The sequence below is a fragment of the Colletotrichum abscissum genome (genome assembly GCF_030869225.1).
Source record: "Colletotrichum abscissum strain IMI 504890 chromosome Unknown Scaffold_62.1, whole genome shotgun sequence".
NCBI lineage: Eukaryota > Fungi > Ascomycota > Sordariomycetes > Glomerellales > Glomerellaceae > Colletotrichum > Colletotrichum abscissum.
This window is the reverse complement of record NW_026850506.1, coordinates 126,700-150,233: the sequence shown is the minus strand read 5'-3', so window position 1 is coordinate 150,233 and position 23,534 is coordinate 126,700. Positions and strand designations below refer to the sequence as shown.

At 51.9% G+C, this 23,534-nt stretch overlaps 9 protein-coding genes across 9 annotated transcripts; 3 read left to right on the top strand and 6 right to left on the bottom strand.

Annotated features, from left to right (window-relative positions):
* Window positions 1-2: 2 nt before the first annotated feature.
* Window positions 3-521, bottom strand: CABS01_15123 (MarR-family transcriptional regulator; the record flags this gene model as incomplete). Its single annotated transcript, XM_060548461.1, has 1 exon — window positions 3-521. The coding sequence occupies one exon, from the start codon at window positions 519-521 to the stop codon at window positions 3-5; it is 519 nt and encodes a 172-aa protein (XP_060392140.1).
* A 2,542-nt stretch (window positions 522-3,063) lies between these two features.
* On the top strand, window positions 3,064-5,120 carry CABS01_15122 (glycolipid 2-alpha-mannosyltransferase; the record flags this gene model as incomplete). Its single annotated transcript, XM_060548460.1, has 3 exons — window positions 3,064-3,076; window positions 3,513-3,931; window positions 4,137-5,120. The coding sequence occupies 3 exons, from the start codon at window positions 3,064-3,066 to the stop codon at window positions 5,118-5,120; spliced, it is 1,416 nt and encodes a 471-aa protein (XP_060392139.1).
* Window positions 5,121-5,593: 473 nt separating this feature from the next.
* On the bottom strand, window positions 5,594-7,264 carry CABS01_15121 (uncharacterized protein; the record flags this gene model as incomplete). The annotated part of the gene is made up of 3 exons (XM_060548459.1): window positions 5,594-6,217; window positions 6,277-6,517; window positions 6,915-7,264. 3 exons carry the CDS (start codon window positions 7,262-7,264, stop codon window positions 5,594-5,596), a joined length of 1,215 nt encoding a protein of 404 aa, XP_060392138.1.
* Window positions 7,265-10,010: 2,746 nt separating this feature from the next.
* Window positions 10,011-10,568, bottom strand: CABS01_15120 (uncharacterized protein; the record flags this gene model as incomplete). The annotated part of the gene is made up of 1 exon (XM_060548458.1): window positions 10,011-10,568. One exon carries the CDS (start codon window positions 10,566-10,568, stop codon window positions 10,011-10,013), a length of 558 nt encoding a protein of 185 aa, XP_060392137.1.
* Window positions 10,569-12,011: 1,443 nt separating this feature from the next.
* Window positions 12,012-12,613, top strand: CABS01_15119 (acetyltransferase; the record flags this gene model as incomplete). The annotated part of the gene is made up of 2 exons (XM_060548457.1): window positions 12,012-12,225; window positions 12,285-12,613. The coding sequence occupies 2 exons, from the start codon at window positions 12,012-12,014 to the stop codon at window positions 12,611-12,613; spliced, it is 543 nt and encodes a 180-aa protein (XP_060392136.1).
* A 40-nt stretch (window positions 12,614-12,653) lies between these two features.
* Window positions 12,654-13,927, bottom strand: CABS01_15118 (FtsJ-like methyltransferase; the record flags this gene model as incomplete). Its single annotated transcript, XM_060548456.1, has 2 exons — window positions 12,654-13,762; window positions 13,825-13,927. The coding sequence occupies 2 exons, from the start codon at window positions 13,925-13,927 to the stop codon at window positions 12,654-12,656; spliced, it is 1,212 nt and encodes a 403-aa protein (XP_060392135.1).
* Window positions 13,928-14,329: 402 nt separating this feature from the next.
* On the top strand, window positions 14,330-16,782 carry CABS01_15117 (DEAD/DEAH box helicase; the record flags this gene model as incomplete). The annotated part of the gene is made up of 3 exons (XM_060548455.1): window positions 14,330-14,560; window positions 14,630-15,868; window positions 15,925-16,782. The coding sequence occupies 3 exons, from the start codon at window positions 14,330-14,332 to the stop codon at window positions 16,780-16,782; spliced, it is 2,328 nt and encodes a 775-aa protein (XP_060392134.1).
* A 341-nt stretch (window positions 16,783-17,123) lies between these two features.
* On the bottom strand, window positions 17,124-19,478 carry CABS01_15116 (uncharacterized protein; the record flags this gene model as incomplete). Its single annotated transcript, XM_060548454.1, has 1 exon — window positions 17,124-19,478. The coding sequence occupies one exon, from the start codon at window positions 19,476-19,478 to the stop codon at window positions 17,124-17,126; it is 2,355 nt and encodes a 784-aa protein (XP_060392133.1).
* Window positions 19,479-20,981: 1,503 nt separating this feature from the next.
* CABS01_15115 (uncharacterized protein) lies at window positions 20,982-22,325 on the bottom strand (the record flags this gene model as incomplete). The annotated part of the gene is made up of 5 exons (XM_060548453.1): window positions 20,982-21,327; window positions 21,385-21,525; window positions 21,583-21,700; window positions 21,757-22,126; window positions 22,179-22,325. The coding sequence occupies 5 exons, from the start codon at window positions 22,323-22,325 to the stop codon at window positions 20,982-20,984; spliced, it is 1,122 nt and encodes a 373-aa protein (XP_060392132.1).
* Between the last annotated feature and the right edge of the window lie 1,209 nt (window positions 22,326-23,534).

Here is a 23,534-nt window from a genome sequence, read left to right as displayed (position 1 = left end):
GGCTATTTCAGTTGCAACTCCCAAGTCTCTCCCACTCGCTTCTCTCCCCAGGCTTGATGTTCTTCGGTGGCTTTCAACTCGAACCCGGACTTTGCATACAATCGCCGCGCCCCGATCAAGTGGTTATCAGTTGATAAACCAACGCTCTCGAATCCAACCTCCCTTGCAAACTCAACACAAAGTCGTATCAACTCCGTTCCCAAGCCGGACCCTCTTGCTTCCTTTTCTACAAGGAAGCATCTCAACTTCGCTCTGCCTGCTATTTCGCGGTCCTCGATGAGCATGATGGAGCCCAAAAACTTGTCTTCTCTCTCTGCGATCCAGCATCGTTCTTTGGCTGGGTCGAACTTGAGGAGGAAGTCTGCCGTGATTTGGCTGACCATGGCCTCGAATAGCGCACCGTAGTTGTATTCCTTGGAGTAGATTGCGCCGTGTCGGTGGGTGATGTAGCCCATGTCACCCGGGCGGTGGTTCCGGAATGTGATGGAATTGAGAGCATTGGAGCCGTTGGTTGACGCCATCTTGGCGAATCGACGATGTGCTGCAGGCTGGACGAGTACTTGTCCCTTGAGTTCTCAAAGACAATGCAGCGACTGGAAGACTGCAATAGCTAATGATCCGATTGCAAAACTTTGAACCGTCGCCAATCGGATTCTCTTATCACTTGTGGGAGGGGGCCTCTCTTGATCAGCGGTGAGCTTGTTCCTGGCCTCGGGCCTCTGGTGGGGAATGTCAAAGTCATGTCATCCAAGGGCGCACTGTACTTAAGCGCCACGCTGCATGTCATGTTTAGTGTCACTGGCAGACACCAGTGACCTCAGAGAGTCAGCTTGGAGGCTTCTAGAGGCTTCTGAATTGGCTCGCGCTCAGCAAAGATACCACTGGCTCATAAGATTTCAGTAGTGTCAAGCTATCATCAGAACTTGGGAATCGTAATGCAATCCTCTGACAGGAGAACCTAGAACTCGAAGCTCAGATACAGTCGCTTGACCGTATATCGAAAAGATTCTGAAAAGGGCATGACTCAGAGCAGTGTGACTAGTCAAGTCTGGTTCTTCGCAGCAAATGACTGACATTTAAGAAACGGGTGAAAGTTCTATACTGCAGCTTTTGTCACTCTCAAATCTAAGAAACCATACTGGGGTTGCTGTACAAGGATGGCCCGACAAGCCCGACTACTACAATGTCATCTCTAGACAGATAGGACTTCAGCGACATGTACCGGCGAAGCACTTGATGGCTGGCGTAACACGTCGTTCAACTCCTCCGAACTGCTAACCCCCTCCGCAAGACATCTCAGAACCTCAGTCAACTTCGCCAGGCTCACCCGCACGTATGGCATGTTAAATTTTATGATAGCCAGACGATGTTCCGGATTTAGATAAAGTCAGACTGCCAGCTCCCACGGCGATGCACCCAAAATGTCACCAAGCATTTCCCACCCCTCCAGTCCAACCATATCATGACACTGAAGGACACCAATAAACCAAACATGATGCACCCAAGAGCCGTAGATCCTTGGGATAACCAACAGACAAAATGCAGCCACCCTTCCTCATCAAACTTTGGTATGTCCATGACTCCACACGCCCATATCTGTGCCGCAAAGCGGTTTTTGTCGTATAATATCCCATCTGGAAACGGCAGAGAATTTGCGTAATCGAGATCGAAGTGCGAGGATTGTCCAAGACCGGCGAGCGTAAATGCCATGGACATCAATGCGAGAGAATGACGCTGATGATTAGCATGAGAAACAGGCTGAATCGCGCCCACTGCACCATCTAAGATAAATTGTCAGCAGGCGTTGTCGGCGGTAGCTGCGACCATGATCCCCCTGTTCCACACTCCTGGTTCCCAGATAAGCCTGAACAGAGAACTTCACGATTCGAGTCGAAGCTAGAATTTGCTGTCACTTGGTCCTACGGAGCTGAAATCTCTCGGATGTCCACCGCCCCATAGACATCACCGGTGTTGGTCTCAGTGCCGTGTTTTCACGACGCCATCGGAAACAGACCCCCCTCGCGAGCCGATTCGGCCAGCACAGATTCGCTGGGTTCCCGTATGGACACGTTCTCGTTGACTCAATGGATGAACAAGTATACGAGCGTTACCGAGCAGTCTACAAAAAGAGATCAGTGGACGCGTTCAAAAACATCTGTTCTTTTTTTGAGCATGAAGAGCATGGATATCATATGCTGAATGGTGTGATTCGGCCCCATTACGAATGGGGAAACCTGGAGATCGTCAAGCACCTACTTGAATCCAGCGGTGGACTGTCATCAACTAGATTCAACTTTTATGGCATCAATTCTTCGGGGGACAATTGTCTCACCGGGGCTGCCCGTAGATGGCGGGAGGACGTCCTTGACTATTTGCTCGAGTCCGGCATGGACCCCAAAGGGGTCATGGGCGACATTCCCCCCCTTGCCGCGGCAGCACGTGCTGGAAGTATTTTCATGGTACGGAAGCTTGTCAACCATGGCGCGAGTCCTCATGCTTGGCACGGAAGAAGCCTGTTTCAGTATGGCCTATGTCTTGAACATACAGCAATACTTGAGTTCCTCCTAGATAGAGATGTATCATACAGCGACGGTAGAAAGAGTGGAACGCGAAGGACGAGATGAATACATGTGCTACATAGTGGAGGTGTTCTTGCTGACACCTACGTCCGACCATTGTCAGATCAACCTATCATATTTTCCTTAGTCCGCAGCAAAAATGAACAACCAACCAGGTCTTGTTTCCAGCGGGCCATGGATGCTTGACACTGCAATCAACGCACAGGTCAAAGCTTGCATATAAAGGCCAGCATCATTGTTCCTCTTTGACTCTAAGCCAGCAAGACCTCTTCAACATTTTGCTGGTCTTTGGATTGGTAGCAATCCTTCGTGCAGAAGCAGATGCCTTTGGTGCTGAAAGATCCGGAGGGCGATGACAAGTTGGGCATTGACATCAATGATGCTTTTCTGCTGTGGTAAAGAAAAGCTCGACAGTCTCCTGTTCTGCCATGTGAAGATTAGGGAGCTCAAGGCATGGAATTAGAAGGCTGTCACAGATTCGAAAATGAACATCCAGAGTGCGTTTAATGATTATCACACAAGCCGTCAGGTGAAATCACGTGTCTCAGGAGTATATCTTCCGGGTATGGCCTCACCGAGCTGCCCTGGGCGCCTGAGGCGCAGCCCTCTCGGTGAGGTCTTCAGATCACCAAATCACGTGTTGAAGAGGCATCAACATACACGCTCCTTCCTCTCTTCTAGATGAGAAGAATTTTAAGCGAGGCACTAGTGAGGTTGTGTGCCTCACTGCTTCTTCGTCAGCCGCCCACACGACTTCTCCTCCTGTCAGCATCACGATCTCGACTTTCCCTTCCACCAACCTTCTCCCCCACAACAACCTCATCCAAACAAATCCACCCCGAGCGCACGTCGCCGCTAGATTCCCTTTTTCGCGCCAGTCACGGCGTGGAGTTGATGCCTTCTCCCTCACCTTCACTTGTTTTCCCCCTACAGGCTACATCTTACCCCTGATCGTACACCTCGATACAGCGGCCAAGATGGCGGCGCACAGCCAGCTGTCTCTTCGATCCTGTGCTTCTCTAGTCTTCTGGACTGCACTGGCTCTTGTTCAGGTTCCCCTTGCTTTGTGTGGTTCTGTCCACATTCACGATGCTTCGCCACGAGCTGCCTTTGTCTCGCTGGTCTCGGAGCAGCAAAAGGAGCAGATGGTAGCCTCTGTTGCTCAGCTCGAGCAGCGATTCAACCACAAGTACCGCTACGACTGGGTATTCTTCAGCCATGAGGAGCTTAGCGAAGAGTTCAAGGACGCTACCTCCAACGCTACTGCCTCGACTGTCACCTATAACCTGATCCCCCAGCAGCATTGGACTATCCCGAGCTCTGTTGACCCCGGTCGCTTCGAGGCTGGTCTGGTGCGCACTTAGGGAGTGAACGCCGACAAGGCCCTCATCAAGACTGCCCATCACAGACGTCGCTGGTCTGCTGGACTCTTTGCCCGAGAGAAGCGTCTTCAGGCCTACGATTGGTTTTGGATGGTCGAACCTGGCGTAAGTAGGCATCGTTCTTTCTTCCCTTTCCTCCTTTGCTTTGTCTTGGCTAACAAGGCTCTTGTTCTAGACCAAGTTCCTCTGTGATATTACAGTCGATGTCTTCCGTCTCATGCGAGACCGCGGAATTGCCTATGGAGTCAATGAGGTTTCTTTCGAGGGTGCCGCTGACTCTGAGCTCCTCTGGAAGAGTACCAAGTCCTTCATGGATACGCATCCCGACATGGTTCGACCCACTGCCGATATCACCTGGATCCTAGGCAACAGTGCCAAAGCCAACAAGCCTACTCGTTCATCAGACTACTATGTGGATGAGGCTGACGATATGGAGAGCTTCGACCTGGGCTTGGAGTACGAGGGCTGCAGGGCCATCGGACAGGGAACTGAGTGTGACATGCCCCCCGGTGTTTTCCTTAAAGCTGATCCTCAGCAGTGCGAGCCAAACACTGTTGCCGATGCCTTTACCACTCGGCTTGCTGCGAGCTACGACCAGTGTGACATGGACACCCCTATTGAGATTGGCAACCTCAACCACTTCCGCGGACCTGAGCACCGCTCCTACTTTGACTATCTCGACAATGCCGGCGAGTTTTACTACGGAAACACCAGCAACGTTCCTGTCCACTCTCTGAGTGCCAGCATGTTCCTCCCACGCGACAAGTTCTGGCTCCTCGGTGACATGGTTTGCGAGATGCATGGCCTCCACAGCTGCCCCCCGATGCCTCACCCGACCTACAACTCCAACCTGCAGACCAAGACTAGTCCCAACTATCTGGCCGATGTAGTAGAAGCTTCTTGGTTTGGCGCCTATAAGGACAACCAAGTCTTGCTCATCCACCTCGTCTGGGAGAGAATGGCGTCCGATATGGCCCGCCAGAGAGGTATCCCAGCAGCCCAGCTCGGACACACTGCCCTCGATGAGCGTAACTTCAAGCTCTACAAGCCCGAGAGATACCCAGTCGATGTCACGCTGACTTGGTACTCGCTGGAGGATAGCTGGCGTTCCTGGTCTTGCGATCGCCTCAAGTGGTTCCTTGGGGTGTTGGGATGGTAATCTTTTGACCTGGAAATCGGAATTAGCCCCTGGGGTTCGGGTGTGTATGGAGAGCCAAAGACGGCGCTTCCAAGCAGCAGGGCAAGGGGGTTCAGACTTGGGATTTCACTTGTTTCGCGGTACAATTTAACCTACACAGCTTCTATCAGCACCAGGTAGCCATCCTCAAAGAATGACTGATGATTCATACCTAACATTTCGCCTGACCTGCCTGGGGTACCCACTTCACCTAGGTTCAGTGAATCGTAGACTAGTCCGATCAATACGACTGTGAACATGGCGCCAGGCAAGACTGTGATTTCACCACACGGGCGTGTTTTGAGAATCATCCATGAATACAGTAAACTCATTGAGCTAATCAAACTTGTACATTGAATGCTACGGCAAAGTCAAACACGTTCCCTCGTACCTCAACCTCAGCATCGCATAACGAACCCATTTTGCCAGTAATAATGCCAATCTCCCCCGTACCCTTAGTGGTCGTGGTCGTCATTGCGATAAGGCCAATCCGAGTAGGCTTCATCATCTATGCTATCATCCGCGTCCTCTTCCATCTGTCTCTCTCGCCTCATGGAAGCCATGGCCCTACAAGCGACGCAATTGTCTACTGTCTCAATATAAGACGCCGGCCCTGCAACCGTATACTCGCTGATTTCCATGCTGAATAGTCTGTGGTAATCGTTGAAGTCCGCCGTGATGAGGAGCTGATGATCGCGAGGGCTGGAAAGGCCATGTTCATCGTCGAGTCTATACCATGCATGGCATGCCATGTGGCCTTGACCGTAGGTGCAAAGGAGTGGAACAAACTTCATACGGGGTTCAGCATTGTATTGGCTGGCGAAGTAGTCGCTGATTGCTTCTCTTCCTTCAAAGGTTGTTCCTTCGCAGCGTGGAAGATTGATGCTTGTCGTTAGAGTCGCGTCGTCGGTGAACCATTCCCAGCTGCTATGGAGACCTCCGGCGTTGATGTTGTCTATGAGGGGTTGGAGATGAGTATGTAGTATTTCTTCGAGCCAATATACGTTCTCGTCATTGCACCAGAAGTGGATGGCTTCCTGGACGGGGTCAATTTCGGGGGAACCATTCATGGTGAAGACCTGAAGTAATGTTTAGCAATGCAACAATGACCGCAAACTTTCTCTCCCTTGCAGCTTACGAAATCAATGGGGAGCCTCTGCCTGTATTCGGATAGATACCAGACAACGGAGAGACTCTGCGAGGTTATGGGATGATGGCAAAGAACCGCGAGCGCAGAGCGTAGATGGACGTCGTGTTGTTTTGGGTGGGGCGACAGAAGATCAGGAGGAATCATGGCAAGTGATGTTGACAGCCCCTTGGAGGCTCCTTCGCGTTCCCAGTGAGTAGGATAAGGAAGAGCGAGCTTGCCGGACATGCAGCTGGGGGATGTCGTTGAAGAAGTTGCGATGCCAAAACACCAGGAAGTCGTTCTTGAGAACGCTTGCCTGTCTGTGCAAAGCGGAGGCCACTTGCCGTTGAGTGCCTTCTAACGATGATAAGAAATGATTTTTTTTCCTTCTATTTTTTGTCAATCCATGCTAATGTCATATTCAAAAGTTAAGTTCCTCAATGTTTCCAATGACATATGATCGAGTTTGCGCCTTCCGAGTCCCGTCATTGCACCTTGTTTCTTGTGACAGCTGACTGCACAATGCCTCTGCTAATTATTACGCAGTTTCTTCGCTGACGCTTTCCAAGTGTAAATCAACTTTTTTAGCTCGTGTTGCCTCGACAAGCTGATTGAATGCACAGTCGAGCACCACAAATTCTGAGTACCTGAACTCCACTCTCTTGATCATGACATTTTTGTCGAGGCATATCACAAAGGCTGCCCCGAACTTGCCGACGTAGAAGTCCCCTTTCATATTTTCCTCCGCCCTAAGCGCCTCTATAGTCTTGCTCGCCTCCTTGGCCTTGTTCGCCCCCTTAGTCGTGCTATCCCGAATTAACCCTTCCCAGAAAGAGAAGATTTGTCCCTGTATGACAACTGTTGAGAGTGGGATAAATCTGTTGGTTCTGACTTGATATGCAGTTGGACTGTCGCTTTCAAGTGCTTTGATTATGTTGGACTTTCCATGGATGACGTAGTCTGAATGACTCTTTTTGTCGAGTGAAGGGTCGATCATGGTGCAGTCGTTGGCAAGCCATTCTAGGACACTTTTATCAACCGTCGCCAATCCGAGCATAAAATTTTCAGCTGCCTCTTCTAGCAAGCGGCGAACTTTCAAGTTGTTGTATTTGACCCCAGTGCCTTTCCCTTGCTCCTTCACTTCCTTGATAATGTCAAGGACAGGACGAACGGTTTTGCCAGAAGCAGCCACTACACACGATTTTAGATGGGTATCGCATCACGAAGGTATATCTTCCTTACTTTCTACAGATAAGTGGGCGAGCTTTTCTAGTGGTCGATGCAATGAAGCGTGTGATAAGGCTGTGTTCTCGGCGAGTCTTGGTCGATTGAATTCTGAAGATAATGTTCTGGTAGTCTTTTTTGTTGTCACGAAAATTCACTTGGCCACATTGGAAAGTTCAGATTGGCATTTAAGCATTATTTAGGAACATTTGATGTTGGGCCTCCTTAGTGGAGGATAGAACATGAGATACGATTACTTCCAGATTGGGAAAGCCGGGAGTCACGCCAAACAGGGTCGGTACATTGATGAACAGGACAACAAAGCGAGAACAAGGCCAAAAGCTGTGACGCCCGAGAGCGCAGATCATTTTGGCGGTAAAGTGATGAGTTGGGAGATGTGGCGGCGCAGGTAATCGGTAAAGGATGCAGCCCTCGCAAACCTACATTATCGCGTTAGCGGGTGTCGGGAAAGATGCCGGGACTGAACAGACGAGAGCTTGGTAGGTCGCACAAAGATTATGCTCCCTTCTTTGTATTATACCAGTCACTGTTCAGATTTGCGCCCTTCCTATTTACGATTTCAAGATCAGGATCGAGATGATGGACCTTACATCACGAAGGTTGAAATTGAGGCACAGGCACTGTGTGGCGTCACGACCTCGTGTTACCACTTCCCTTCAGGACTGAACAGAAAAATGGCAACTTCGCTTTGAGGGTGTGCTTCTAGGCTTGTTGAGGGACATTCAGAAGTCTGCTGACCATCAGGATGCCTCTGTTGGCCTCAGGTCTAGACCCCTTACAAGCTCAATCTTCTTCCTTCTGTCAATGTTCACAACCAGGACCCAAATCTATCTTCCTCGTACAACCACATGTGACCCAATTAGATGTAGCATGGTTAGTTTTCTAATCACGGTGCGAATGTTGGTGATGTGTCCGCGGTCGGAGATGTGTGGTTTCGATGCAGGTAGTGGTTCTGTTGAACTCGACAAACAGCCCCATCGCTACTTGCTTTAATACATGCCGGTTTCTGCCTTGTCTGTCTGCGTACGGCATGGCCATACACTCTCAACTCACCACTGATATAGCTTGATTTTTGGAGTATTCTCACACCATTTAAGGCCCAGATTTAAACAGGTAGCTCCGATAATATCGTGCCCTTGTGAGTTTAAGGGGGGTCAGCGGTGCGCTCGCGTCTATAGCTCTCGATATCTCCGTACTTCTGCATTAACAAAGGGAAGGAGTGCTTGGGTTGCCCTCACCAGACACTCGAGGTCGTCATGTATGGTGATCTCAGTGACTTTGATTTATTTGGATCTGGGGTATTTATATAGGTGAGATTCTTGATTTCCCGCGACTTCAAGGGATGATTGTACGAGACTCAGAGGCAAATATCGAATGATGCCATGATCCGGAAAAGTGAAGAGCAAAAGCATGAGCCGCTTGGCCTTCTGAGGAGGAGGCAACACATCAACATCCATCTGCTGCCTAATACCTGGCTCGCTCTCGTACTTCCTTCGCGATCTATCTAATTGGTCGATACCAGTGTCCCTCGGGACTCACCTACACAAAATCCAAGCATCTCAGCTAGCCGGCAAATCTCGCGACCAGTGTCACTAGCCTGCCATGTCAAACCTGATCCGAATCTTTTTCAAGGACTGCAACAAGCGCGGATGGCCCAATTTCGGAGTGGCGTTTGCTCAGGTTGCGACTCTTAACATGAGACTCAATGTTTCGGGTTGAATCTACAAGAATGATGACGAGATCGTCAAAGAACACAAGACCGACATTTCCGACATGGCGTCCAAGTACCGAGATTTGGAAGTCGCGCCCATACTCAATCTCTCCGGCCGCGGCCGCGTCACCTACCATGTGCACGAAGTAGCAGATGGAGTTTCTCGAGCAGGCTGGGTCATCATCAGTGAGTAGATTTTCATCCTCGATATCGACAACGCAACCCAAGTCCAAAAAGCGGAGTGTCGATCCATCGTAGGTGAAACACATCTGTTTATCAGCGATTACTTCAAGTTTCTCATGAGGGATGATGCATACACTGAATCCACCATCGAGCAATTCTATATGCCTAGGAAGGTGATGGCAGTCTTAGAGTCGAGGAAAGCATCTCACCTTGGGCGAGTGGCACTATGTTTTGATGCAATAGGATGAGACATTGAAGACTTTGGCGAGTTCAGTGCAAGAGTTTGGTTCACGCGACTGAATCTTGAATCGTCTCCCCACTGCTCCAACAGACCTGACACCAAGCTCGCTGTCAATGTGGAAAAAGGACGGCATTGTGAGTTGACTCTTATCAGTCCAGGTAGTCAGATTGCTGTAAATAACGAATGCCCACATGCTTGCTCGCAATGGCACGAAGATGACACGAAATCAAAACTAGAAAGAAAGCGTGCTTGGAAGCCTTTGCTGTGATTTACCGATGTTTTAATGTGCCTATCTGTTATCCTCAAGGATTTCGTGTAAGCTATGAGGCATGGCGCCCTCTCTGTGAAGCCCCTAGACCTTCTCTAAAACCCGAAATTCCCCTTCATGACCACGACGTCCTTCTTAGACTCCTTTGCAGCGTGTCTCAATCCTTTGAGGCCGCCGCCTGTGGTGATGGTCTCTTGATCTGTGTCTCGGAACTCGATACGTCTGATGAGGCACTTCTCGTCCACATCAAAGATGCAGACCATGCGTGCTCGCTCGAACTCCGATGCAGCCTTGGCTGCAACCTCATTTTCGCAAACTGTCTCAATCCAGAAAGCCTCCAGATAGCAAGTAGCTCTGCCCCTATCGACGACTAGGAGCTTGAAGACAGTGCTTTGGTATTCCTCTTGGTCATCCTGATAGTATTGGATGACCGAGTTCGCACCATTGTGGATAGCACCCGGGCTATCTAGACTCCATACGAGCTTGGCGTCCTCTCTCAGGTAACCCTTGGCCGCGACCCAGTCTCCTCTATCGATCGCGTTGTAGAAGCTTCGAATTCTGGTGTCAATGACACTACGCATGGGGCGATCTGACACCTCGTCATTCACCTCGGCGGTGAAATGCTCAAGGTCATCTCGGTCAGTGGACATCATGACGTTCTTGCCGTAAATTTGAAGTTAGCATCTGTCTAGGAAGGTGCAGAGAATATTCACGGGTATACCTGAGATTCCTAAGTCAAGAGTCTAGCCTGATTTTGAGTGGTTCGGAGGTGGCTTGGCCTGAAGGATAAGCGATGTTGAACAGCAGCGGTAGATGACTGTGTTTGCGCGGTGCCTCCAGCGATTCTCTCATGCCAAAGGAGATAAATAATTAGAGCAATGTTCTAATACGGTAAGGCGAAGCTGGGCATCAAATGCCCTGAGTTGTGGTTGTGGTGGTTGTGGCAACGTCCAGTGTGGGTGGAGGAGGGAGAAAGGGGAGATGGAGGGAGGGCTGGGAATTGTACGACCTTTTAATGGGGATTGAGATAGGCGGAGACCGGTAGAAGAAAGACGGAAGGTACGATTCTATTTCAAAGGGCAAGTACGTATTCAAGGCTTCTATTTTCTTCCGGCGTATTCGCGTTTACGAGGTCGTTCTATCGCAGGCAGCTGGATTCACGATTTTGACCCTAGCAACTGGGTAGGAGGAAGTCGCATACTTGAGTCGCTTGCTTTCTCTAAGACTCGGTCACTCTCTGAATCAAATTGGTTTTGAGAGCTAGGCCTCCCATTCATACTCAAGGTGATATCAAAGCCTACCCTCCTTCCTGAGAACAAAAGCTGAATGACTGTCCGCATCCTTGCTGATAGCCAGCAGAGCCCATCATGTCCTCGATCACTAGGATCTAGTCATCAAGCCCTGTAACGCTCTTGCAACTGCCAGCATTGTCACAATTTGGACCGACTTGCAACAATTATCGACAAGCTTCATTCTCTTCCCAGCCCTCGGGGCAGCAGCCCGAAACCCAAACAGTCTGCAGTACGATCTGCCTTTTGACCCGTATTCTCCGTGTGTCATTTGAGCTGTGTACTCGAATTTCATTCTTTTTTAGAGGCAATATCATGAGAATAAGAGAGTATGGAAGCATGAGGGCAGTAGTAATAGGGAAAGAGGTCACCGATGGGATGACCGGCATAGCAATGTACCCCACTTGAAGCCCGAAGGTCCCACAAAACTGCCCCCGCGACCGCGACGAGCAGCGGAGCGAAGGGACCCCACCCGGAGCGAGCTTACCGAGAGAGGTATAGCAGGGAACCCGGCAGATGGTCTAGGTACCCCACCTCACCGGCCCAAACTTGCATTCCCTTCACAGACGGGGGGTGGGTGGCTCGCAAAGTCCCAGTCCGGGCGGGCATGACGTGAGGTGACGGACATTTATTCGGAGGCGGGGGTTGAACTTCCCGCTCGATCCCCCTCTTCCGCATGCAGTCTCGAGCTCAACCCTCGTAGAGTTAGGTTTCGTACGGATCCGGGCACCACAGACCAAGGTGGGAGTTTCAAGTATCTTCCAACTACATCCTCTATTCATTCATTCATCTAGGCAGCGGGCTACGATGCCGAATCAGATATCTAAGCAGTGGTATAAGGACGAGTACCTCATCTCCACTGACCGGTCGCTAGTCGACCTCAACGCCGTGAACGATGCCTTTGATTCTGAGCTGCTGTGGTGGACGAAGCGCGTTCCGGAAGTAGCTCTGAAGAGGCTGATAGACAATTCGTTGTGTCTGGGGGTGTACAAACTCCCACAGTCTACCGCCGACATTGCAGGTATGTCGACAAGCCTTCCGTCGCCTTTTCCCTAGGTTCGTTGCCTAACCCTCTAGAAGGAAAGAAAGGCCCTGAACTGGTGGGCTTCGCCCGCATCGTGACGGATTACGCCACCATTGGGTATCTGGCGGACATCTACGTCCTCCCCACGCATCAAGGCAAGGGACTGGCGCCGTGGCTGATGCAGTGCTTGAACGAGATCTTGGACGAGTGGCCCGACTTGCGACGCTTTTTGCTTCTGACGTCCTCGCCGCAAGCGAGTAAGTTGTATGAGCAGGCCTTGGGGACAACGGAATGGGGCGTGTCACATTCAGGGAAGCTGTATCTGCTGGAGAAGCGCGGCCCTGCAATGCCCAACGGTCCGTCAGATGAGGAGGATGAGGATTGAGGGCGGACACCATGTTGGTATTGAAATGTTGTCGTAATCATCATGCCTTGATTGACGTCTTGCCGTATGCTCCGCCAGCGGCTTTTCTCAACTCAATTGCGCGCTTGTACGGGGGTGCCGTCGGTGGCTGGACGGGGTCCAAAGAGACGTGATCCTCGGGGAGTTGGTATGATGCGTCAGAGTCAAACGCCGACAGGTCACCACATGCGATGAAGGGTGCAATCCATCTAATGTGCTTATCATGATCCGTCGTCTCGTCCGTCTCGTCGTAGGCTTCCACCTCAACAACCTGGCCATCTCCCCTCGTCGCAGACGCCGTGGGAGCAGAGTCCCATTTCCCAGTCAGAGGGTTCTGCATAAGCGCATCAGCAATGACAGGCAGCTGGCTCCTCCTCTCCTCGACCATCTTGGGTAGCTCGTGGCCAACGCCAAGCGGGTTCTCAAGACTGGCCTGAAAACCAGCAGGGGGTTGGAAGTTGATGCAGACGATGAAGGCCTCCACACTGCTAGCACGAGAGGATCTCGGCTTCGCGACGATGACAGTCTCGAAGAAGATCTTGAGTTGCGCGTAGAGGAGATCGACATTGCGGCCGCGGAAGATCTTGGCGACGAACTTCCCACCGGGCTTCAGTACGCAAAGAGCGAGGTTGAGGGCGGCGAAGAGAAGCTGGGACTGGACGTAGATATCCAGGTCGTGGAGGCCCGTGACGTCCGGTGCACCGTCGCTGATGACGAGGTCGACGCGATGGCTGGCTTGCTGGCTCTTGGAGTTGGCGGCGTCATAGTCGGGATCCAAGGCCTTGAGGAGAAGGGGTACCGTGGCGGGGTGCGTGATGTCGGCACGCAGAGTAATGATGCCGGGGAGAGGGCTGATGGGTTGCAGGTCGATAGACACGATCTTGACATCCTTGCGAGGTTGTGTCTCTTCGGTAGCAGTCGCCATCTGTGTCTTCTGCCCTGCGACAACAGATTCAGGGGTAGCCGGGAAGACGCCCAGCATCTCCTGGCGGAACTTGGCCTCACGATCCTCCCATGCTGAACGACCGAACTTCTCTCCCTTGATGAGAACACGAGACAGCACCTGAGACCAACTACCAGGGGCGGCGCACAGGTCAACAACTCTTGTTACGTTGGCGAACAGGTCAAATTCTGGACCGTCGTTTAGCATTTATAGTCAAAATGTCACGGGATGGCGGGGTAGAATGAGTCACCTTCATCCAATTGCAGCAGCTTGAAGGCACTGCGTGCACGCCAGCCTTGCTCCTTTGCAAGACGGTAGTAAGCATCGCGCTTATCCTTGGAAGATTTGCCCATCTTGAAGTGATAGCGAGAGTCGGGAAGTGAACTATCGAGGGCTGATATGAGACGGAAATGGCGGGGGAGGGGAAAATTGCCAGCACTGTTTTTTTTGGAGGGGTCAACGCCCGCTATGGTCGCCAAAGAAAATTTGCTGCAGCGCTGTTCTCGTAGGGCTGAATTAAGGTGCGGTCTGTGCATTACCTGGCGCCTAGGAGCTGGTTCTTCCGGCTGAAGTATTTTCCGGGCCCGCCAAAAATTTCGAGCAGCGCAGCGGCGCCGGCGCTCAATTGCAGTGGACGAAATGCGCATCGACTTTTTTTTTTTTTTTTTTTTGGTTGATGTGAAGATTACTCGCGGGGCATTTTCTCATACCATTGCTTTTGCGCTCCTTGTATAGACAATACCAGTACCCTCGATATGCAACACAAGAGGAAGCAACAGCCTTCTGGGGCTGCCCAGAATCCCCAGAAGCGCCAAAAGTCTGCTGGCGGGAAGGCCGCGGCCCCGAAGAAACGCAAGGTCGCCGTCAGTGCGCTACCATGGAAGACGGTCGAGGTCCCCGAGATGTTCGACGATGCCGAGGGTTTCTACGGCTTGGAGGTTATCGAGGGTGTTGATGTCGTCAAACATGGGGATAACGTCGAGTTTGTATGTCTTCCAGCCTATGCTTCTCTTCCTCGCCCTCTCGAATACAATGCATGACTGACTACAATCTAGATCGCTGCTGTTCCCTCTGGCGACGAGAAGGAGAACGACGAAGACGAGTTCGAAGGCTTCAGCGACTCGGAGTCTGCCCCTACACAAACCGATACAATAATGGAGGAGGCGGAGGCAGCACCAAAGGCAGAGACCAAGAAGACCAAGAAGGAGAAGAAGGCTGCCGCCAAGGCAGAACACAAGGCACAACAAAAGGCACAAAAGGTGGAAAACACGAAGGGGGACAAGCCTGCAGACAAAGCCGATGAGACACACGCCGTTACACCTGCACCCGCAGCCGAACCCGAAGGCAAGAAGAAGAAGGAAAAGAAGCAAAAGAAAGCTCAGCCTAAGCCGGAGGACGCCAAGCTTGAGAGCAACGTTTTCAAGGCTCTCGAGGAAGCTGAAGAGGCCGAGGAGGATATCGACACGGCTCCCTGGGTGGACCTCGGTCTCTCCCCGGCGACTGTTGCGGCCATTGCTAAGCTCAAGTTCGCCAAGCCAACAAAGATCCAGAGCTCCTCGATACCCGAAATTCTCGCCGGTCACGACGTCATCGGCAAGGCCTCTACGGGTTCCGGTAAGACGCTTGCATTTTCGATTCCCATCGTGGAGGAATGGCTCGAGAAGTTTGAGGGAAAGGAGGACGAGAAGAAGCCGGATAATGCACCCTTTGCGCTCATTCTGTCGCCGACAAGAGAATTGGCACACCAAATCACCAACCACATCAAGAATCTTTGCGCCGGTCTGACCCACGCGCCCTTCGTTTGCTCGGTGACGGGAGGTCTGTCAGTCTTCAAACAGCAGAGACAACTAGCAAAGGCAGATATCGTTATTGGTACGCCAGGTCGTCTGTGGGAGGTCATCAGCTCCAGCACGGAGCTCCTAAAGGGGTTCCGGCAAATCAGGTACCTGGTTGTCGATGAGGCCGACAGGCTTCTGAGCGAGGGACACTTCAAGGAGGCGGGAGAGATCCTAGACGCCCTTGACCGTGAGGTTGTCGAAGAGGATGATGAGGATGAGAAGGAGCTCTCGGAGCGACAGACGCTGGTCTTCTCTGCGACGTTCCACCAGGGACTGCAGCAGAAGCTGGCTGGCAAGGGCAAATGGGGCCTCATGTCGGAGACGGAGAACATGGAGTATCTGCTGAAGAAGCTCAACTTCCGCGAGGAAAAGCCAAAGTTCATTGACGCCAACCCCGCCAAGCAGATGGCCGCCGGTCTCAAGGAGGGTCTCATCGAGTGCGGTGCCATGGAAAAGGTAAGAAAGAAGCGCTCGCCCAATCTATCATGATGATCTGATCTAACACGTTGCAGGATCTCTACCTCTACACAATCCTCCTGCTCAACCCGAACCGCCGAACTCTAGTCTTCACAAACTCCATCAGCGCCGTCCGTCGCCTGACCCCCATGCTCCAAAACCTCAACTTGAACGCCATGGGCCTCCACTCCCAAATGGCCCAAAAAGCCCGTCTCCGCTCCGTCGAAAAGTTCACGGCCACAAAAGCAAACACCACGTCCGTCCTCATCGCCACCGACGTCGCTGCCCGCGGTCTCGATATCCCCGGCATCGACCAGGTCGTCCACTACCATGTTCCCCGCGCCGCCGACATGTATGTCCACCGCTCCGGTCGTACCGCGCGTGCCGAGAAGACGGGTCTGAGTATCATCCTCTGCGGGCCGGAAGAGGTCGTGCCGACCCGCAGACTCGCGGCCAAGGTCCACGAGAAGCACTCGAGCAAGAAGAAGTACTTTATGCGCACCATCGATATAGATCGCCGCATCGCTTCCCGCCTCAAGCCGAGACTTGACCTGGCGAAGAAGCTCACTGACGCGACGCTCGCCAAGGAGAAGGGCAACAAGGACGAGGACTGGGTCAAGGCTGCTGCCGAGGAGCTCGGTGTAGAGTACGACAGCGACGAGCTGGAGAAGGCAGGGACGTGGACGGGTCGCGGAAGTCAGCGGAAGAAGAAGCAACAAGAGGACAAGAACATTAGCAAGGCGGAGATGGGAGCCATGAGGGCGCAGCTGCGCGAGTTGTTGTCGAAGCGCGTCAATGCCGGCGTCAGTGAAAAGTACATCACGTCGGGTAATCTCGACATCGAGGAGTTGTTACGAGGCGGCACGGGAGATTTCCTGGGCAAGGTTGACGGCTTGGACTTGGAAGATCTGTAGGATGGTAGCCTCACGCATTCACAAAAAGACAATACCATTTGATTTCAATCGTGCAATCAAAACTTTTCATTCCTGGTCCTCTTGAGCTACCCGTTCGGCTCGATACCACGACCAATTATTATATCCATAGCGGAATTCCGTAACTATAACCGTAACCGTAACCGTAACCGTAGACCATTTTCTTGATCGTGACCATCCTAGTATAAACGAAACCGAGCCGAAACCACGACCATGTCCGTATCCGTGTACTGGGCTCGCCGGCCCTCGTCACAGAAGTATAATACAACAAGAAAAAGATTTGGTCGCACTGAACAATAAAAAACCGAAGCTCGTGGCCTCGCTCATTCCTCCATCACCGACGAAGGACCCGCCTCACTCTTCGGAAGCTGTTCAGACCTTCTCTTATTCGGAAGTGGCTTCATCGGTCGCATCGTCTTCGCGCCTGAGCTTGACTGCGCGCGTTCAGGCTTCTTGTCCGGAGTTGAGGTGAGTGAGAGAAGGTGTTTGCCTTCTTCGATCTGCTGCAAGACCGTAGAAACACTTCCGGTCTGCAGGGCAGTGAGTCTGGGGCCGGACTTGGGGTTTTGAATCTGGTCCTCGAGATCTCTGACTCTCGAGGCCAAGAGTGTGAGGTCCTCGCGTCCCTTCTTCGTCTTGTCACGTAAGGTAAGCCTGCCCGTACAGCTCATGGAGTACTGAGACTCCAGCTTCGCAATTTTCTCGTCCTTCTTCGCAAGTTCGGCCTCCTTCTTCAAAAGTTCGTCCTCGTGGGTCTTCTTGATCAGGTCCAAGATTCCGTCTTTGTTGGACAACTCTTGCGTCTTGTTTCTTTTAGCCATGTTGGCCTTGAGGAGCTCTTCGTTGGCAAACTTCCTCATCCTCGCCGTCAGGTTGGTGTTTTCGTTGAGAAGGCGTTGCACCTCCACGTTCAGCCGTTCGGTTTCGGCGCAGAAATCATCATTGGCCACCTTCAGGTTGCCAATGGTGTGAATTGAAGCTCTCTCGGCCTCCAGTGATTTCCGAAGCTTCTCTTGCTCCTCTGCGAGCTCCTCAATGTATCCCTCGATCTCCTCCTCCGCCTTCTCCTTCTCGTCGCGGGCAGTGCGCAGGTCGATCTCCAACTTGGTGACTTGCAACGCCTTTACTTGCAAAATCTCCACTGCTTTTTGCTCTACCAGCTGGGCCTTTTGAATCGCAACGTCTCTCTCTTGCTGTAATGGAGCAATCTGGGTGGCCTGGTCCATCAATCGCTCCACTTGCTGCTGTAGGGTATCCCTTTCAACCCGTGTCTGCTCTGTCTCTTGTTGCAACATAGCAATCTGAGGGCTCAGGGCAACCATTTGCTCCATCTGCTGCTTGTAGCCATCTTTCTCGTCGCGCAGTTGCTCTGCTTCGCTTCGCAGATCAGCAACCACTCTCTCAGCTTCCGCTTTGAAGCTTGCGGCTTCTTGGATCTGGGCGCCTTGCGACTCAATGGTTGCCTTGGCTTCGGCCTTGACATTGGCTAACTCTGTCTGGAGCGCGAGAATATCTGCCGACGTTGATGCCTTGATATCTTGCTGAGTGACTTGCCACTCCGTGGCAGTAGTTGCTTGAGCTTGGGCCTTGGCCAATTCCCCGCGAAGGTCGACAATGACCTTCAACAAGTTGTGCTCTGTGTTCTGGCTATCAGCCTTGAGATCGTTCATCTGGGTCTTGCTGATGAAACGCCCGAACGTGGCCGAGGTCGCCAATGCCTGATTTACCGAAAGCCTGGCTTGGGTTATGGCGAGCTGTTCCTCGAGGTGCTGTTGGGCTGGCTTGGGAGCAGTCTCTACCGCCTCAGATTGGGTTCCTGTTGCCAACAGCTCTACCCGAGAGGGAGTGTCTTTCTGACGCTGCAGTGCCTTGATGTCGGTACGTAGCACGCCAATCTGGTCTTCCTTGCGCCGGGCATATTCTTGGAACTTCTCCTTCTGAGTGTCGATCTTCTTCTGGAGGTACTTCGCTTGTGAATTGGACGCCTCCCGACAGACATCGGCGTCGTGGGCCTGCGCTTTCTGGTACTCCAGCTCTGCCTCGAGTCTTGCGATGGTTGCTCCATCTGTCTCGTGTGCAAGGAGTCTCGCGTTTGCTTCCCGGAAACTGTGTTCGGCCTGTTGAGCACGGGATTGCTGCACATTGAAAGCGTGCTGAAGCTCCAACACCTTCGCCTCCATCTCGCTGACTTCCGATGCGTAGGAGTTGGACTGCCTCAAGGTCTTCGTCAGACGTTCCTCGGCATTGTCACACACCTCTCGTTGGCGGTAGCATCTTTCGAGGTCTTCTTGCGCGGGCGTAGGAACTGGTTGCTCAGTTGTTTGCTCCGGGAGCTGTCGGAGAGCAACTTGCTGCACGTCTGTATGCGAAGCCGGCTGGCGAGATGCAGAAGCTCGGCGAAGCGTATCAGACAGACTCATGACAGCAGTTTTGAGCCCCCGGATAGCCTCCAATATGACCGCGCCCACGCTGGATAAGACGCTAAGGGCGTGGTCTCCCGTCAGAGGATGAATAGAAGCCAGGATGAAGACGACGAAGATAAGACATCCGATGCTTTTGGGGTCGAGCAGGCCGTTCTCGCGAAAGAGCTGGTAGATCAGACTGCCCAGATAGCTGAGAGCCATCAAAATGGCAATTATGCCGGCAAAAGCGAGAGCGACGCTGAACGGGTCGATCATGATGTCGGTTCGGCGTTCGTTAGAGGGATGACACCGGTGGCGGATGAGACGAACCTAGGCGAGCGATGAATAGATGGATGAGAGAGGGATATGAGGCCTGGAGTGTATAAGGAAGAAATGCAATCTTCTGATGAAAATTGATTGTCTGAAGAAGGATCTCGTGGGCAAGCAGATGGAGGTTCTTGCGATAGTTGATTTCTTCGGCGTGAAGTTGAGAAGATGGCTCACGTAGGGGTTGAAGAAAAGAGAAAATTGGAGGGATGGACGAGTGAGATGAGGGTGTGAGTGAGAATCGAAGATGAAAATTCAGAGGGATGTAAAGATGAGGAAGGCGCTGTTGGGAAAAGCTGATGTTGAGGGAAGGTGCGTCGGGAGAAAGGCGCAAAGGTGAGGCAGGTGCGAACTGACAAAGCGACAGAATTTTTGCAGTGGGTAGGGCTTCTATGAGGTCCTCTTCATCTTTTACTCAATTATCTAAGGTGAGAAGTCGATCTCTTGGGTTTCACATGCTTCTTTATCGAGGGCAGCTGTCTTGTCCTGCATCTTCTCACCTATCCATACAATGAGTTGGGCATACAAAGGGGATGAGCTGAAAGAGAAATGAGCTCACTCTTTTCAAACCGAATTCCTTTAACACGAGCTGCTGTGTTTCAAAGCGGCTATCTTCTTTTGGCCTAAATTGATCAGAGGTAAAGACTTTCTAGGTCGAGGACGACGTTGATCGCGAAACCAACGCGATGTCATACAGTATAGAGTTCGTTGGCTCAGAACTTCCATCTCAAAGGTGTTAAAATGTATGGCTTAGCACATAAACCCGATTCTCTGATTCTCGATGTGAAAGATTCTCAAGATCGGTACATGTTGTGTGTGGTCGACCTTAGCTATTGTGGAACTCCGATCTCATGATGTTGGAAGTCACCTTGGCCTCACCGAGGTCCTACCTAGCTCTCACCGAGGTCCCTAATTTCAAATGCAAAGCGTCTATCTCCACGCTCCGCCAGGCTCGACAAGTATCAGGGTATTCCGGAATCATAAATAGGAATGATACATAGTGTCAAGTTTTCTGTTAGGCACCATATAGCGGCATGCAATTCTGGCTTTTGATTCCCACCGGTAGGCCAATAATGGAGAGCATTCGGTGAGCCGGTGACGGGTGACGAGTGACGACAAGGCCCCAAAGCCACAAGGCAGCATCGATTCTGGTAGCATCGATTCTGGCAGCATTCTGCAAATTCAGTGGCATCAGCGAAGTTAGAGAATATCATTCGCAGGTTTGCTCACACGATTGTTTCAAATCTCTCCCCAATCATTGTCGGCTCATCAGGCGCCCACGGGCATACGATTGCATGTTGACTACGAGTAGTTTATTTGATCGCCATATCCAATCAATCTCTATTCAAATCATTCATATCTGGTATCAAGTGGCGCTAACTTGTAATTATTATAGTGTAAACCTTCGTCCGAGTCCAGCCTGGGTGTTCATCAACTGTCGGTTTCATGATCTCATCTATGACCCTCCTTGAGCGAGTCGAGCTCAATTGAGCTTTCGCCTTCACTGAGTCCTGTTAATCTTTCATGCCGCACTCTCACTTCTTCGGTCTTGATGATCCCGTTCATGCCCGGGAGCGGCGATGCCTGGCCGCCCTCCGCCTCTTGGAGGGCTTCCTGCGATTCTTGCCATCCTCCGGTGGACATGACAACAACAGAATTCCGGCCGTATTGTGACCCCGGGCCATATCTCTTCGTTGATCTGACCTCCTTCCTCGTTCCTGTGTCGAGTGCATGCGATTGTGACTTGTTTCGTGCATAACTTCGTTGAGTTGACTTGAGCTCTCGGTACAACATTCTCCTACACGGTGTCAGAGGTGAAGAACCAATACGCTTGATGAGGGGGGAGACCACATACAAGACCGGGATAGACACTGCCATGATCGAGGCGGCAGGTTCTGTCAAAGTCCATATCGTAAGGTCAACGCGCTCGTAGGTGATGTCTGGACTCGTCATGTTGACCACCAGGACAGCTTTCACGATGCCGCATATTCCGGCACTGTCGTCGATGTTAGTTCACCGCAAAAGTGGCCAGGGTGGAATCCGAAAGTCTTACATAGCACCCAAGCTCATTGCTACGGCGACACCAAGCCTTTCGCGACGCCGCATCGTTGCGCCCATGAGAATTGGCCACGGCAGGAATGCCAAAACGAAATCGAGAATGGCGGAGTAATCTGCAAGCAAGTGAGCATGCAAGCCTCATGAGAACACCGTTTCGCGGCAGTCTTACAGGCAGCAAACAACTGGAATTTGACGAGCTTCTTCTTATCCCAGCAGCTCCCCGGCACGCTGCTGTCCCATACTCGTTGCAACGGTGTGCATTTGGCGAAGCCAAAGATCCATACCAAGTTCATCGAGATGTTGATGGAAACGATGATGAAGATGAGAAAGTATTTCAACCATTGGTTCGTGACGATGCGGTACAGTGTCAGGGCGAATGAGCTTTTGCTAGTCGTCGTTGCGATGATTCCGAACGTGGCGACGAGGATCGTATTGAGGTTGATGAGCTTGAGGTTATCGCTACTGATCGTATCGATATGGCGTCCAAATCCGAGAGAGACGATGTAGGAGTTTATCGAGATGGATATCACCAGTGACACCTGCAACTATGAGCTAGGGGGGGTAGGACAATGACGGCCATTCTTCACATACCATTGACGCAATCAAGAGATGGTCATCCCACCATAAACCACGTCCACGCCATAGCTTACAATAGATACGCAATGAAAGCAGCGTAGCGCTAGCGACACAGAGAGACCATGTTACGGCGAGGAGTCTGGTGCCTCTATCGTCGACCATCGTCAACCTCACGGCAGATGCACAGTGCCACGAGATATGATAGAAGACGTCGTAAGAAACAAGGACGGGAGTCAATCAGTGGATCCCCGGGAATTCTGCTCAAAGTCGGGCGAGGTCAGCGCACACGCGGAAAGTGCATCACTCCCTCATATTATACATTGGCATCGCACATGATGAAATCTAAGATCAGCGTCTTTAACAAGGGGGCCCCCAGGTACCAGAAAGCCTCCTACCCTCCATGAACAGTCCTTAGTTTCGGGGAGTGCAACCGACTTTTCACGCTATGTGCCCCCCCTCGAAACCGGCGAGAGTATTGCCTGTGTCGGCGATAGGATTCCCCCCCTCAAAGGGAGAAGCAGGGAGGGGAGGCGGAGTTCGGACGAAGTCCCGCCACCTGCCCCAAGGAACACCTCGTCACGGGCAGGCGAAAGACAGATCAGGCTTCGACCGGTGCACGACATATATCACGGCGGGCGGAAGCGGGAGATTTGGGTTCGTGGAAAAGTCGAGGCCGGCCGCCAACACGGCGGTGCTGGGACCAACGTATGATTTCTGCTACTACGGGCACTTACTTCAAACGGAACTGTTGGATCGCTGAGCCAAGTTTGTTTTGCGTCTGTAAATCCACCGGGAGGTACGGATGCAAGGGAACTAGCAGCCTCACAAGAGTCAACGGCTCACCACTGACGCTGTGGCTGTTTTGTTGCAACCACACTTGTCTTGGAATGATCTGATGGGAACAGGAAGTTGGTTACTTAAACAGTAAGGTAGGACTGGGACGTTCCCATGGGCTTTTGGCTCGGGGTCCATCTCAATCGGAGATCCAGCGCCATGCTCCAACAGCGTCTCCGCATACGGACCACGTTCTCCTCTACAGACGCATAAAGGGTCCACTGGCATCACGCAACTGTAATCAATGAGAATGTTAAGGTGTGTGTGGTCTCGTTAACGGATTCTGCTACCAAAGTTCCTTTAGCCCTGCCAGGCCGGCCCAACTATGCCGGGGCAGCTGAGGAATGTGGGAATGTGCCCACAAGATGGCTGGGGTACCGGTCTCTAGTGCCGAACTCTAATCCTGGGGCTTGAGCGGAGAGATCCCATTCGTGCGCCAGCGATTTTCCCCAGGATCATAGCCGATGGTCAATATTACATATCTCGTTTAAACAGTACCCATATGGAGTTTTCGGGGCTCTAGAAGACACTAAAAGA